At 49.5% G+C, this 14,464-nt stretch overlaps 1 protein-coding gene across 1 annotated transcript; it reads right to left on the minus strand.

Annotated features, from left to right (window-relative positions):
* Window positions 1–1,949: 1,949 nt before the first annotated feature.
* LOC132358157 (myosin-8-like) lies at window positions 1,950–11,768 on the minus strand. The gene is made up of 9 exons (XM_059912003.1): window positions 11,735–11,768; window positions 7,762–7,886; window positions 6,675–6,983; window positions 6,391–6,594; window positions 4,656–4,781; window positions 4,173–4,346; window positions 3,884–3,988; window positions 3,228–3,323; window positions 1,950–2,222 (listed from the first exon to the last, which is right to left on the minus strand). The coding sequence occupies exons 1-9, from the start codon at window positions 11,766–11,768 to the stop codon at window positions 2,073–2,075; spliced, it is 1,323 nt and encodes a 440-aa protein (XP_059767986.1). The 3' UTR covers window positions 1,950–2,072.
* Between the last annotated feature and the right edge of the window lie 2,696 nt (window positions 11,769–14,464).

Consider the following 14,464-nt stretch of genomic DNA (forward strand, 5'->3'; position numbering starts at 1 on the left):
AAATTTAATTTAGGAGAGTATTTTGAATTTTTTTGTTTTAAACTGTTATTAATTTTAGACATTTTTGCGATTGAGGCCTGTGCAGTTTATACTGTAAAGGAGTGAGGCTGATAGGGGTTGGGAGGCAAGTGAGTGTGGATGGTAGAAGGTGGAAGAGGGACAGGAGTGCATAAAGTACAATTTTTGTCTAGATTGCATTTTTGTTCTACTGCTTCCTCTCTTTCTAGATACCAAACTCCTCATGTTTATACTGCACTAAATCTATCTTGTTTTATTCTTCCTCTTTTCATAAGTCCTTTCTCTCTCTCTCTCTCACCCACTCATCCATCCAATCTGTCAGAAAACCCTATGTGCGCCACCTTCACAGTACATCTAGAATCCATCTGCTTCTCGTCATCTCCCAGTGCCTATCTCTCTGGTCTAAGCCACTGTCATTTTTTATCTTTTATTTTGCAGTAGGCTCCTAACTGGTCTCACAGTTTCGACCTCTGCCCCCTTCAGTGTATTCTCAATGCAGCAGAGTGATTCTTTTTTTTTTTTTTAAAGACTTATTTATTTATTCATTTTGGCTGTGTTGGGTCTTCTTTGCTGCGCACGGGCTTTCTGTAGTTGCGGCGAGAGGGGGCTACTCTCCCTTGCTGTGCAGAGGCTTCTCATTGCCGTGGCTTCTCTTGTTGCAGAGCACGGGCTCTAGGTATGAGGGCTTCAGTAGTTGCAGCATGCGGGCTCAGTAGTTGTGGCTTGCAGGCTCTAGAGCACAGGCTTAGTAATTGTGGTGCATGGGCTTAGTTGCTCCGCGGCATGTGGGATCTTCCAGGACCAGGGCTTGAACCCGTGTCCCCTGCATTGGCAGGCAGATTCTCAACCACTGCGCCACCAGGGAAGTCCCAGAGTGATTCTTTTAGAATGTGTGTTAATATCACTCCTCTGCTCAAAACACTCCAAAGACTTCCCATCTCACTCTGAGTGAAGAGAAAAGTCCTCAGGTGGCCCTGAAGCCCTACATGATCCCTGGGGTCCCAGGTTCCTCTCTTATGCCGTGACTATCTTGCTCATTCTCCTCTAGCCCTGCTGGCCTCCTTCCTGTCCCTGGGCCATGCCAAGCTGCCCCTGCCTCAGGGCCTTTGCATTTTCTTTTGTTCCCTCTGCCTGGAATACTCTTGCTTCCTTCAGGTCTCAGCTCAAATGTGTTTTTCTTAGAGAGGCCTTGCTTGACTCCTCTCTACATAGTACTAACTGCCTCCCTCTTACTTTTTTTATTTCTCATGAGCACTTACCTGACACATTACGCAGCTTCTTATTTTTTTTGTAGATCTTTTTACAAAAATTTTATGTTGGAGTATAGTTGATTAACAATGATGTGTTAGTTACAGGTGTACAGCAGAGTGATTCACTTATACCCATACAAGTATCCATTCTTTTTCAAATTCTTTTCCCGTTTAGGTTATTAGAGAATACTGAGCCGAGTTCCCTGTGCTATACACTAGGTTCTTGTTGATTATCTATTTTAAATATAGTAGACACAGCTTCTTATCTGTTGACTGCCTTTCTTTCCTTGCAGAATATAAGTTCCCAGAGGGAGGGAACTATGCTTTGTTCACTGCTATTCCCATAGTACTGAGAGCAGGGCCCGGCGCATAGTAGATGCTCAGTAACCACCTGCGGAGTGGGTGCATGAGTGTGTCCTGTCTGAAGGCGTAACCTCAGTGAGTGGTTTCCTTAGTCATTTGTAACAGTCTAGAGAGACTTAATAAAATTAAGTCCAGTAAAAGATAATTGTGTGTGTGGGTGTGTGGTGGAGCTGGAGATGGGAAAGGGGATGCGGGGTGGTGAGGGAGGTACAGATATTGAATGTTCCACAAAGCCATATATAATGTTAGAATAATAATAGCTAGGTGAGAACTGTGTTTGAGAATAAGTAATTTTGGAAGTAAATGAGTCTGGTTCAGTTTATCAGTTCACTGTAGTTTTTATTTATTCAACATGAGGAGAAAAACATCACAAAGCAAGTGACCCAAAATGGCACATTTTGTGCATTTCTTCAGCCCCTTGGCAGCATCAGGCAGATGTGTTCACTCTGCACTGACTTGTGTGTGAATCTCCCGGCTCTTCACCCGCAGCTTGTTGACCTGGGACTCGGCAATGTCAGCCCGTTCCTCGGCCTCCTCCAGCTCGTGCTGGAGCTTGCGGAATTTGGCAAGATTAGCATTGGATTGTTCCTCCTAAGAATAAAGTTGTGAGAGTTAGACTTTGTGGTTCTCATTGCACTTGTCACAAACAGGATTATTTCCTCAACTCAGATATTTCCTTCTTACGGTTTGTTTGTCATATCGGATTTCAAATCCAGACAGAACTTGTAACTTCAGTTACATTTTTTACTCTAAAGAATGAAAGAAGAAATAGTTTTGAAATGGAAGAGACGAGCTCATTATGTCAAACCCATGTATACGTGCAGTCTATTTACGATGTATGGACTGAGTGGAAAGGAGGAAGAGACCCATGTGCGCTCGCTCACAGAGGTTAGACAGTAAATGTAAGGTCAAATTCTAACTTTGGGAAAATCCCAGTTGAAGTGTTTTTGCCATATATTTTGACTCTGGTATACAGAGATGCTGCGGGTGGGGGGATGGGGATAGGAAGAAAGTATGCCCTTTGTTGGTTGCACTTACTACCATTCGTGCCTCTCCCTTTCGTGTTCCCTTTTCTTACCTCTTACCCACTACATTGTGTCTGGAAGAGTGGGGAACAACCAGGAAAAGTGAAGCTGGAGAATCTCCCAACACATCCTAATTTGCTACAGCGAATGTGCAGGGATAAGTCCCTGCTGATGACAGTGGTAGTGAGGGAAGGAGTCAGCTGGGGTAAAAGATTTCTGTTTGGCTTTTGGGAACAATTGATTTTGTGCATTTCTAGAGGGAGAGGAATATTTATCATGGTGTTAGATTTTCTGCTGGATATTCTTTGCAGCTATCAAGTAAGGTGGGTTATTTGGAATTTTCTTTTTTTCCCCCAACCCCTACAAATTGCTTAATAATAAAAATATCTCGTCTTGAGGTCTTATTCTATAATTAGGATTTGGGGGTAAATTCATATTTATATCCTCTCTCTTAAAATAAGAATGACATATTCTTACTTGGTCTCTTTCTTTCTCATTAACACATTCTCTTAATATACTTTCTACCCCCAAAGACGTTTTCTTCTTCCCTCAAGGGCTTAAAGATACTTACAGCCTCCTCAGCTTGTCTCTTGTATGATTTCACCTTTGCCTGTAATTTATCTACCAGGTCTTGCAGCCTGAGAACATTCTTGCGGTCTTCCTCAGTCTGGAAGTTTGAAAAAAATGGTCTGCATTGAATCCAACAAAATCAACCCACTACAGGTGGTGAAGTAAATCACTTTGATATGATGGCAGGTGGGCCTGGGGTAAATGTGGTCAACTCTGAGGCTTCCTTCATAGTATTAACAGTAGCCACTCTTGTTAAATGTCCACTGTGTGCAGGCACTATATTGGAGAGTTATACATGTCTCTAATCCTTACCTCCCTACTCTGGTGAGTAGATGTTTTTATTCTATTTTACAGGTGATGAATTAAGGTTGAGAGTGTTAGGTAACCTATCCGAGTTTAAAAAGTAAGAGGACAAACTAGGACTAATACCAGTTTATCTGTCTTTGAAACCTGTATTCTTTCCTCACTTACACGGTTTTCTAAAGGCCTTCCTGATTTTCCTAGCTTAGGAAAGGGTCTGTGATAGGTGATTGTGTCATTTGCCCCTTATGTATATCGAGTTAACATGTAGCTATTTGTGAGTACCACATAGTCACCAGGTTTTCAATTTCCCTTTGTGCAGGAAGTCTGGATATTCTAGAAAGCTCTTCCCCTTACCTGGTAGGTGAGTTCCTTTACTCTTCTCTCATGTTTCCGCAAACCTTTAACAGCCTCAGTATTACGTTTCTGCTCACTTTCAACCTCTCCTTCAAGCTCACGTACCTACAATCAAGAAAGATACTTATATAGTCAGTCTTGGGGGATGTTAATTAACTCAGGACCTACTGACGATATTGGGTGGCTGTCCCCAGCCACAGGATAAGGATGGGAGTCAATATACAAGAAGAGAGAAGGATCGGGGAGTGCCGTTTTCACTTTCCGGATTCAGAGAGATTGAGAGACCCACCCTGGCCTCCAGCTTCTGGATGTGCTTCTTGCCACCCTTCAGGGCCAGCTGCTCAACCTCGTCCAGGCGGTGCTGCAGCTCCTTCACCGTCTGCTCCAGGTTCTTCTTCATCCGCTCCAGGTGGGCGCTGGTGTCCTGCTCCTTCTCTGTCAGCGCCTCGGCCATCATGGCCGCCTGGTTAAGTTCACAAGAGGCATCAGTGGGCCACCCACCCCTCCTATGCGGGCACACGGAGGGTGCTGTGAGGCTGGTACTAGGCACGCTGATGCTTTCCTCCTTGCCGCAGCCACCGCTGATGCTGCATGGTTCCCCTCCCACTTTGCCTCTGCTGAGGCTCCGTCTCCTTCCGTCTCTCCGGGAAGCCACCACTGACTGAATGCAGGGGTGAGGAGAGGAAACCTACTTGCAGGTCCCAAAGGGGCGGCGTAGAAGCCCCTTTCTTATCTCCAGACAGCATCTCTGATAAGAAAGAATGGAGCGCACATCCGTGACATCCTTCTTGGCCTTCTCCTCTGCATTTTTGGACTCCTGGATAGACTTCTCCACCTCTGCCTGGCATTGGGCTATGTCGGCTTCCAGTTTTTTCTTGGTATTTATCAGGCACGTGTTCTACAAGAAAAATTAGATAAGAGGTTCGGGCTACATTTGGGCACTTACAACGATTGGAAGGGAGAGGGTTGGGTGGGGAAAGAAGTCAAGCTCGAGAACGTTCCATTTCTTATTTTTCACACAGGTGAAAAAAATTAAAAAGACTTTCCTATTTGATAGACAGATATCCCAAAACAGGCCCGAGAATTGTACATAAAAGAATTGAGTAAATGATAAATGTGGACATTCAAATATTTGAGGAAGGATAAATTATTTAGTTAAAGGTGCTGGAACAAGGAAATGGTTGACATAACTATGTGAAATGAAAAATAATTCTCATGATCAAAACATTGTACAGAGTTGTTAGGATGATGACAAACGAGGAAACATTTGCAATGTGCATTACTGAAAAAATAGTTCCTTCCTTAATATGTAAAAAAGACAAATCATTACGAAAAAAGGGCAAAAGTACAAATAGCTAAGACACACCAGAAGAAATACAAATAGCCAACAAATACGACAAAATGTTCCACCTCATTAGTAATCAAAGAAATAAGAATTTTTAAAATGAGGCATTTTCAACCATAAAATCGGTGAAGATTAAAAAAAAATAATAGCTAAGCACTCTCACTTATTTTCCCCATGGGAGTAAAAATTGGGACAACTTTGTTAAAGACCAATTTACAACATATCATAAATGTCTTTGCTGTTTTGACCATGAATATATACTTCCAGGAATTTACTTACTTTTAGGAATATTAAGGAAATAGTAATCATGGATATATGTGAAAATTTAGTTATGAAGAAGTTAGTCATACAATCTTCTAATCATAAAAATTTTTATTGGGAACAGTCTAAAAATATCCAACCGTAGAAGACTGATTAAGTAAATGTGCCATAATACACAACTACAATGGACTGCTTTTCTGCCATTAAAAAACTGCATCATAGAAAACTATTTTAAAATATAGAAATATGTTCACAACACGTTGTTAAATGAAAAAAAGTTGCAAAAGGATTGATCACGTTTACAAAAAATATCATATTTATGTATAGAAACAAGAGCCTAGAATAGGAGATCCCAAAATGCTAACAATATGGTTGGTATTTTTCTAGTTTTTTGGCTAATTCAAAAAATAGTTTTTAAAGCAAGGAATTTTGGGGGAATTCCCTGGCAGTCCACTGATTAGGGCTTTGTGTTTCCACCGCGCAGGGCGCAGGTTCAATCTCTGGTTGGGGAACTAAGATCCCGTATGCCATGTGGTGTGGTCCAAAAAAATAAGAAATGAAACAAGGAATTCTTGAACTTTCCTAAAAGTAATTATTTCAAAAGACAATCCTAATTTTCTAAGCTTGCAGCTTAAATGTTACTGCCTCTGTGAAGCCTTTTCCAGCCCTTTTATGCAATAATTTGTCATGCCTTGCTCTGATTTCCCCATGATCTTTTATCTTCAGATAAAAGAAAGCTCAGCAATCTGTCCATCTAGAGACCAAGTTATTCCAAGAACTAGGCCTAATGAAAGTTTGTCTTGACCGCTAGCCTGGAAGGAGCGGTGGGAACTCCTCTCCATCAAGCCTGGGTCCTGCCTGCCTCCAGGGTGGACCCAGAGTGGAGTGAGGACGGACACACGTGGGAGTGAAGGAGCTGCACGCGGTCGCTGGCCTCCAGCAGCTCGTGCTCCGCCAGCTTGCGGGTGCGCTCCGTCCGTGCCAGGGCCACCTTCCTCTCCTCCGGCTCCTCCAGCAAGAGGCCATTCCTGCGCTCCACGAGGGCCAGCTGCTCCTTGAGGTCCTCGCTGCTCCTCAGGGTGTCATCCAGATGCAGCTGGGAGTCGTTCACGAGAAACCAGTGGTGAGACCGGAGCCCAGGGCAGGCTGAGGTCCCGCCAGGTCCTCCAGGGGCCGTGCACTCACCTTGAGCTGGCTCTGGACTGAGCACAGGTGTTTCTGGGTCTCTGCCACCTGGCGGTTGGAGTGGCCCAGCTGAATCTCCATCTCACTGAGGTCTCTCTCCATCTTCTTCTTCAGCCTCAGAGCAACATTCCGGCTCCAGATCTCAGCATCCAGCACGCTTTGCATGGCCTTTGCTGCCCGCTGGCTCTTTCTTTTCAGCTGCTCGATTTCTTCTTCCTTCTCAGTGATCTTGCGGTCAAGCTCAGATTTCAGCTGGTTCAACTCTAGCTGGACACGCAAAATCTTGCCCTCTTCATGCTTCAAGGAACCCTGATAAAAGTAAAGGAGTGATTGGGATTGCCGGGGGGCAGCCACCTTCTTGAATGAGGTTTTTCATCCCCATTAGGATAAAAAGGGTATTATTAGGCTCATTTTACAAATAAATAGAACAGTACTCAAAAAGGTCAAACAGTTTGCTCCCAAATTGTTACTAGTAATGAAACTAGAATTGAAGCTTTGTTGTTAACAATTTTATGTCTTGAGAAGGACAGAGCATCGTTTTCAATTAATAAAAATTTTGATTACTGTGTCTTTTTAAATAGTGACCATAAGTCAGGAGCCAACCTCTCCTCAGAAAAGACAGAGAAAGACAGAGGAATTGCTCTCCTGTTATCCTGCATAGTGCAAATTTCCCTAGACCCTCTTAAGCATCCGCCCCTCACTGGCCACAGCTGGTGATAGCATCAGGATCCTGCACTCTTTGGACCACACAGAATTCCCAGCAGCCAAAGATGACCGTGTATAACTCTCTGTTAAAACTAAGGGATTCTGAGCTGGCTCTCAGGATGTTTGGTGATTGAGTCCTTGCTTTCTGAGAGGAAGACGTTGAGGACATAATGAACAAGTTTATTTATTCAATAGGAGAAATACGATGGACTAGAGAACACTCATGAGGCGAGGCAGCAGAGAGCAGCTGGTCCCCCCCAGGGTGGGGGTGTGGCTGGATTCTTCCCATTGGAGCCCCAGTGCCTCCTGCAGGAAGGGCCCCTGGGGGTGGTCTAGTCCCCTTCCTCAGCGCCCTGCCCTCCTTCACATCTCAGACACGTGCCTCCACCTCTTCCAGGGCAGCCTGGAGGTCTGACTTTTCTTGCTGCACTCGCTTCCTGGTCTTCTCCAATTCCTGAAGATTCTTGCTCATTTCTGCAATCTGCATGGTTAAGTCGGAAATCTCTTCTGCAAAGCACAGGCTTGATTTAGGCTGTTTTCACAGGCTCTGTCTGATAGCACCGGCATTTGCCAGGGAATTTGGGGATTGGTGATTCATTCATGACCTTCATATAGGAGAGGACAAAGACAGGGAAACCTTTCGGGGGAGGTGTCGACAAGACACAGGTGTGTGGCCTCACCTGAAGATGCAGAGGGAGGAACAACAGAAAACCTGTATGACCCTGAACCTTCACACGGTACACAAAAGGGTCACAGAGAGGACCGGGGGAGACTACTGTGGAGAAAACACAGAATCATGGTCTCAGAAATAGAAGGGGCTTTAGAGGCCATTGGGTCTGGTCTAGTTTTGTAGGACAGCGGTCTGAGATCCTAAGGGATCTAGTGACAGGATCAAGGACAGAAAGCCATGTAGAGACAGAATCCATGGAAGATATGTTCTGTAGAAGAGCACGGAGCTTAGCAGCCCAGCGAAGCCTCTGTTCTCGAGAACAAGGCTTGGCTGTGACTATGCCTTACATGGGGGAAGTTTGGGTCCCAGGGTAAAGAGAATAGATGTGAGGATTTTGTGGGGAATCGGGAAGGAAGAGGCTGTAGCCAAATGGGGGAGTGGTGGCCAGAAGAGAAGGGGGGCTGTCACACACCTGTGATAGGGAGAGAGCTGGGGGCTGTCACACCCCTGTGACGGGAAGACAGATGGGGGCTGTGACATACCTCTGATGGGGAGACAGTTGGGGGCAGTCACATACCTGTGATGTAGAGACGACTGGGGGCTGTCACATACCTGTGATGGGGAGAGAGTTGGGGGCTGTCAGGCACCTGTGGTGCAGAGACAGCTGGGGGCTGTCACATACCTGTGATTGGGAGACAGCTGGGGGCTGTGACTCACCGGTGATGGGGAGAGAGGTGGGGGCTGTGACTCACCTGTGATGGGGAGAGACGTGGGGGCTGTGACTCACCTGTGATGGGGAGAGAGATGGGGACTGCCACCTACCTGTGATGGGGAGAGAGCTGAGGGCTGTCACGCACCTGTGATGTGGAGACAGCTTGGGGTTGTCACATACCAGTGATGGGTAGAGAGCTGAGGGCTGTCACCCAAATGAGAAGGGGAGAGGGCTGGGGGCTGTCACACACCTGTGATATGGAGACAGCTGGGGACGGTCACACACCTGTGATGTGGAGACAGCTGGGGGCTGTCACATACCTGTGATGGGGAGAAAGTTGGGGGCTGTCAGGGACCTGTGACGCGGAGACAGATGGGGCCTGTCACATACCTTTGATGGGGAGACAGCTGGGGGCTGTCACATACCTATGATGGGGAGAGAGTTGGGGGCTGTCAGGCACCTGTGATACGGAGAGAGCTGGGGGCTGTCACATACCTGTGATGCGGAGACAGCTGGGGGCTGTCACTCACCTGTGATGGGGAGAGAGCTGGGGGCTGTCACACAGCTGTGATGGGAAGAGACCTGGGGACTGTCAAACACCTATGATAGGGAGAGAGCTGGGGGCTGTCACATACCTGTGATGCAGAGAGAGCTGGGGGCTGTTTCATACCTGTGATGTGGAGACAGCTGGGGGCTGTAACATACCTGTGATGGGGAGACAGTTGGGGGCTGTCAGGCACCTGTGATGCGGAGACAGCTGGCGGCTGTCACATACCTATGATGGGGAGAGTGCTGGGGGCTGTCACTCCCCTGTCATGGGGAGAGAAGTGGAGGATATCACACACCTGTGATGGGGAGAGAGCAGGGGGCTGTCACTCACCTGTAATGGGGAGAGACCTGGGGGCTGTCACACAGCTGTGATGGGGAAAGAGATGGGGACTGTCAAACACCTGTGATAGGGAGAGACCTGGGGGCTGTCACATACCTGTGATGCGGAGACAGCTGGTGTCTTTCAGATACCTGTGAAGTGGAGAGAGTTGGGGGCTGACACATACCTGTGATGGGGAGAAAGTTGGGGGCTGTCAGGCACCTGTGACGAGGAGAGAGCTGGGGGCTGTCACATACCTGTGATGGGGAGAAAGCAGGGGGCTGTCACTCACTTGTGATAGGGAGAGACCTGGGGGCAGTCGCACACCTGTGATGGGAGAGAGCTGGGGGCTGTCACTCACCTGTGCTGGGGAGAGAGCAGGGGGCTGACACACACCTCTGATGGTGAGAGAGGTGGGGACTGTCAAACACCTGTGATGGGAAGAGAGCTAGTGGTTGCCACATACCTGTGATGTGGAGACAATGGGGGCTGTCACATACCTGTGATGGGGAGAGAGTTAGGGGCTGTCAGGCTCCTGTGATGCGGAGACAGCTGGGGGCTGTCAGATACCTGTGATGGGGAGAGACCAGGTTGTTGTCACTCACCTGTGATGTGGAGAGAGCAGGGGGCTGTCACACACCTGTGATGGGGAGAGAGATGGGGACTGTCACATACCTGAGTCCCTGAGACAGTTGGGGGTTGTCACATACCTGTGATGGGGAGAGAGCTGGAGGCTGCCAATCACCTGTGATAGGGAGGGAGCTGGGGGCTGTCACTCACCTGTAATGGGGAGAGAGATGGGGGCTCTCACTCACCAGGGATGGGGAGAGAGCTGGGTGCTGTCACCCACCTGTGAATGGAAGAGAGCTGGGCGTTGTCACGCACCTGTGATATGGAGACAACTGGGGAAGGTCACACACCTGTGATGGGGAGAGAGCTTGTGGTTGTCACATAACAGTTATGTGGAGAGAGCTGGGGGCTGTCACCTCTAATGGGGAGACAGCTGGGGGCTGTCATATACCTGTGATGTGGAGACAGCTGGGGCCTGTCATATACCTGTGATGGGGGGAGAGTTGGGGGCTGTCACGCACCTGTGAGGCGGAGACAGCTGGGGGCTGTCACAAACCTGTGATGGAGAGAGCGATAGGGGTTCTTACTCACCTGTAATGGGAAGAGAGATGGGGGCTGTCAATCACCTGTGATAGGGGGAGAGTTGGGGGCTGTCACGCACCTGTGATGTGGAGACAGCTGGGGACGGTCACACACCTGTGATGGGGAGAGAGTTGGGGCCTGTCAGTCAACTGTGATGTGGTGACAGCTGGGGGCTGTCAAATACTTCTGATGGGGAGAGAGCTTGGGGGCTTTCACTCACCTGTGATGGGGAGAGTGCTGGGTGTGGTCACACAAAAGTGATGTGGAGAGATATTGGGGATGTCACTTACTTGTGATGGGGAGAGAGATGGGGGCTGTCAATCATCTGTGATGGGGAGAGAGCTGGGGGCTGTCACATACATGTGATTGAGAAGGGAGCTGGGGGTTGTCACTCACCTGTGATGTGGAGAGAGCTGGGGGCTGTCACACACCTGTTATGGGGAGAGACATGGGGACTGTCACATACCTGTGTCGATGAGACAGCTGGGGGTTGTCAGATACCTGTGATGGGGAGAGAGTTGGAGACTGCCACTCACTTGTGATGGGGAGAGTGCTTGGGGCTGTCACATACCTGTGATGTGGAGACAGGTGGGGGGTGTAACATACCTGTGATGGGGAGAGAGTTGAGGGCTGTCAGGCACCTGTGTTGCGGAAAAAGCTGGGGGCTGTCACATACCTGTGATGGGGAGAGAGCTGGGGGCTGTCACTCACCTGTGATGGGCAGAGAGCTGGGGGCTGTCACACACCTGTGAAGGGGAGATGGATGGGGACTGTCAAACACCTGTGATGGGGAGTGAGCTGGGGCTCACACATATTTGTGATGCGGTTACAAGTCGTGGCTGTCACATTCCTGTGATGTGGAGATACTGGGGTCTGTCACATACCTGTGATGGGGAGAGAGTTGGGGGCTGTCACGCACCTGTGATGCGGAGACAGCTGGGGCTGTCACATACCTGTGATGGGGAGAAGGTTGGGGCTGTCGGGCATCTATGATGTGGAGACACCTGGGGGCTGTCACATACCTGTGATGGGGAGAGAGCTGGGGGCTTAAAATCACCTGTGATGGGGAGAGACCTGTGGGCTGTTACTCACCTGTAATGGGGAGAGGGCTGGGGGCTGTCACACACCTGTGATGGGGAAGGCAATGGGGATTGTCAAACACCTGTGATGGGGAGAGAAATGGGGTCTGTCACATACCTGTGATGTGGAGACAGGTGGGGGCTGTCACATACCTGTTATGGGGAGAAAGCTAGGGGTTGTCACATACCTGTGATGGGGAGAGAGTTGGGGGCGGTCAGGCTCCTGTGATGCGTAGACAGCTGGGGGCTGTCAGATACCTGTGATGGGTACAGAGCTGGGGGCTGTCACTCACCTGTAATGGGGAGAGAGATGGGGGCTGTCTCTCACCTGTGAAGGGGAAAGAGTTGGGCGTTGTCACGCACCTGTGATATGGAGACAGCTGGGGACGGCACACACCTGTGGTGGGGAGAGACCATGAGCTTGTCATATACATGTGATGTGGAGACAGCTGGGGTCTATCACATACCTATAATGGGGAGACAGTTGGGGGCTGTCACATACTTGTGATGGGGAGAGAGTTGGGGGCTGTCACTCACCTGTGAGGCGGAGACAGCTGTGGGTTGTCACGTATCTATCATGGGGAGAGAGCTGGGGGCTGTCACTCACCTGTGATGGGGAGAGAGATGGGGACTGTCAAACACCTATGATATGGAGAGAGCTGGGTGCTGTCACATACCTGTGATGGGGAGAGAGCTGGGAGCTGTTACTCACCTGTGATGGGAGGAGAGATTTGGGCTGTCTATCACCTGTGATGGGGAGAGAGCTGGGGGCTGTCACATGCCTGTGATAGGGAGAGAGCTGGGGGCTGTCATGAACCTGTGATGCGGAGACAGCTAGGGGCTGTCACATACCAGTGATCGGGAGATAGCTGTGGGCTGTCACTCACCTATAATGGGGAGAGAGATGGGGACTGTCAAACACCTGTGATGGGGAGAGTGCTGGGGGCTGTCACTCACCTGTGATGGGGAGAGAGCTGGGGGCTAACACACACCTGTGATGGGGAGAGAGTTGGGGGCTGCAGACACCTCTGATGGGGAGAAAGCTGTAGGATGTCACTCACCTGTGATGGGGAGACAGCTGAGGGCTCTCACGCACCTGTGATGGGGAAAGAGATGGGGACTGTCAAATACCTGTGATGGGGAGAGACCTGGGGGCTGTCAGATACCTGTGATGCGGAGACAGCTGGTGTGTTTCACATACCTGTGATGTGGAGACAGCTGGGGGTTAGACACATACCTGTGAAGGGGAGAAAGTTGGGGGCTGTCAGGCTCCTGTGATGCGGAATCAGCTGGGCGCTGTCACATACCTGTGATGGGGAAAAAGCTGGGGTCTATCACTCACCTGTGATGGGGAGAGAGCTGGGGTCTGTCGCACACCTGATATGGGGAGAGAGCTTGGGGTTGTCACACACTGTTATGGGGAGAGAGATGGGGATTGTCCCTTACTTGTAATGCTAAGACAGCTGTGGGCTGTCACACTGCTGTGATTGGGAGACAGCTGGGGGCTGTCACTTCCCAGGGATGGGGAGAGAGCCGGGGGCTCACACATACCTATGATGCAGAGACAGCTAGTGGTTGTCACATCCCTGTGATGTGGAGACAATGGGGGTTGTGATATACATGTGATGGGGAGAGAGTTGGGGGCTGTTATGGTCCTGTGATGCGGAGAAAATTGGGGGCTCTCATATACCTGTGATGGGGAGAGGGCTGGGATCTCTTGCTCACCTGAAATGGGGAGAGAGCTGGGGTCTTTCACACACCTGTGATGGGGAAAGAGATGGGGACTGTCAAACACCTGTGATGGGGAGAGACCTGGGGGCTGTCAGATACCTGTGATGCGGAGACAGCTGGTGTGTTTCACATACCTGTGATGTGGAGACAGCTGGGGGCTGACACATACCTGTGATGGGGAAAAAGTTGGGGGCTGTCAGGCTCTTGTGATGCGGAATCAGCTGGGGGCTGTCACATACCTGTGATGGGGAGAAAGCTGGGGCCTATCCCTCACCTGTGATGGGGAGAGAGCTGGGGTCTGTCGCACACCTGTGATGGGGAGAGAGCTGGGGGTTGTCACTCCCCTATGATGGGGAGAGAGCTGGGGCTCACATATACCTGTGATGCGTAGACAGCTAGTGGTTGTCACATACCTGTGATGTGGAGACAATGGGCGTTGTGACATACCTGTGATGGGGAGAGAGTTGGGGGCTGTTAGGCTCCTTTGATGCGGAGACAGCTAAGGTCTCTCAGACACCTGTGATGGGGAGAGAGCTGGGGGCTGTCACTCACATGTGATGGGGCGAGAGCTGGTGGCTGTCACACACCTGTGAATGGGAGAGAGCTGGACATTGTCACTCACCTGTGATATGGAGACACCTGGGGACGGTCACACACCTGTGATGGAGAGAGAGCTGGAGGCTGTCACTCACTTGTGATGGGGAGATAGATGGGGGCTGTCACATACATGTGTTGGAGCGATAGCTAGGGGCCGTCACCCACCTGTGAAAGAGAGAGAGCTTGGCGTTGTCACGCACCTGTGATATGGAGATAGATGGGGACGGTCACACACCTGTGATGGAGGGAGAGCTGGGGGCTGTCACACACCTGTGA

The sequence above is a fragment of the Balaenoptera ricei genome, assembly GCF_028023285.1.
Source record: "Balaenoptera ricei isolate mBalRic1 chromosome 2 unlocalized genomic scaffold, mBalRic1.hap2 SUPER_2_unloc_1, whole genome shotgun sequence".
Classification (NCBI taxonomy): Eukaryota; Metazoa; Chordata; class Mammalia; order Artiodactyla; family Balaenopteridae; genus Balaenoptera; species Balaenoptera ricei.

What these genes read in the sequence shown, in the direction of transcription:
- LOC132358157 (XM_059912003.1), bottom strand. Translation starts at nt 11,768, where the DNA reads ATGCCCGACAGCCCCAACCTTCTCCCCATCACAG. An exon ending in CCAAGAAGGATGTCACGGAT is followed by an intron (nt 4,347 to 4,655) that starts GTGCGCTCCATT and finishes GAACTTAACCAG; the next exon opens with GCGGCCATGATGGCCGAGGC. An exon ending in TAAAGGAACTCACCTACCAG is followed by an intron (nt 3,324 to 3,883) that starts GTAAGGGGAAGA and finishes TCAAACTTCCAG; the next exon opens with ACTGAGGAAGACCGCAAGAA.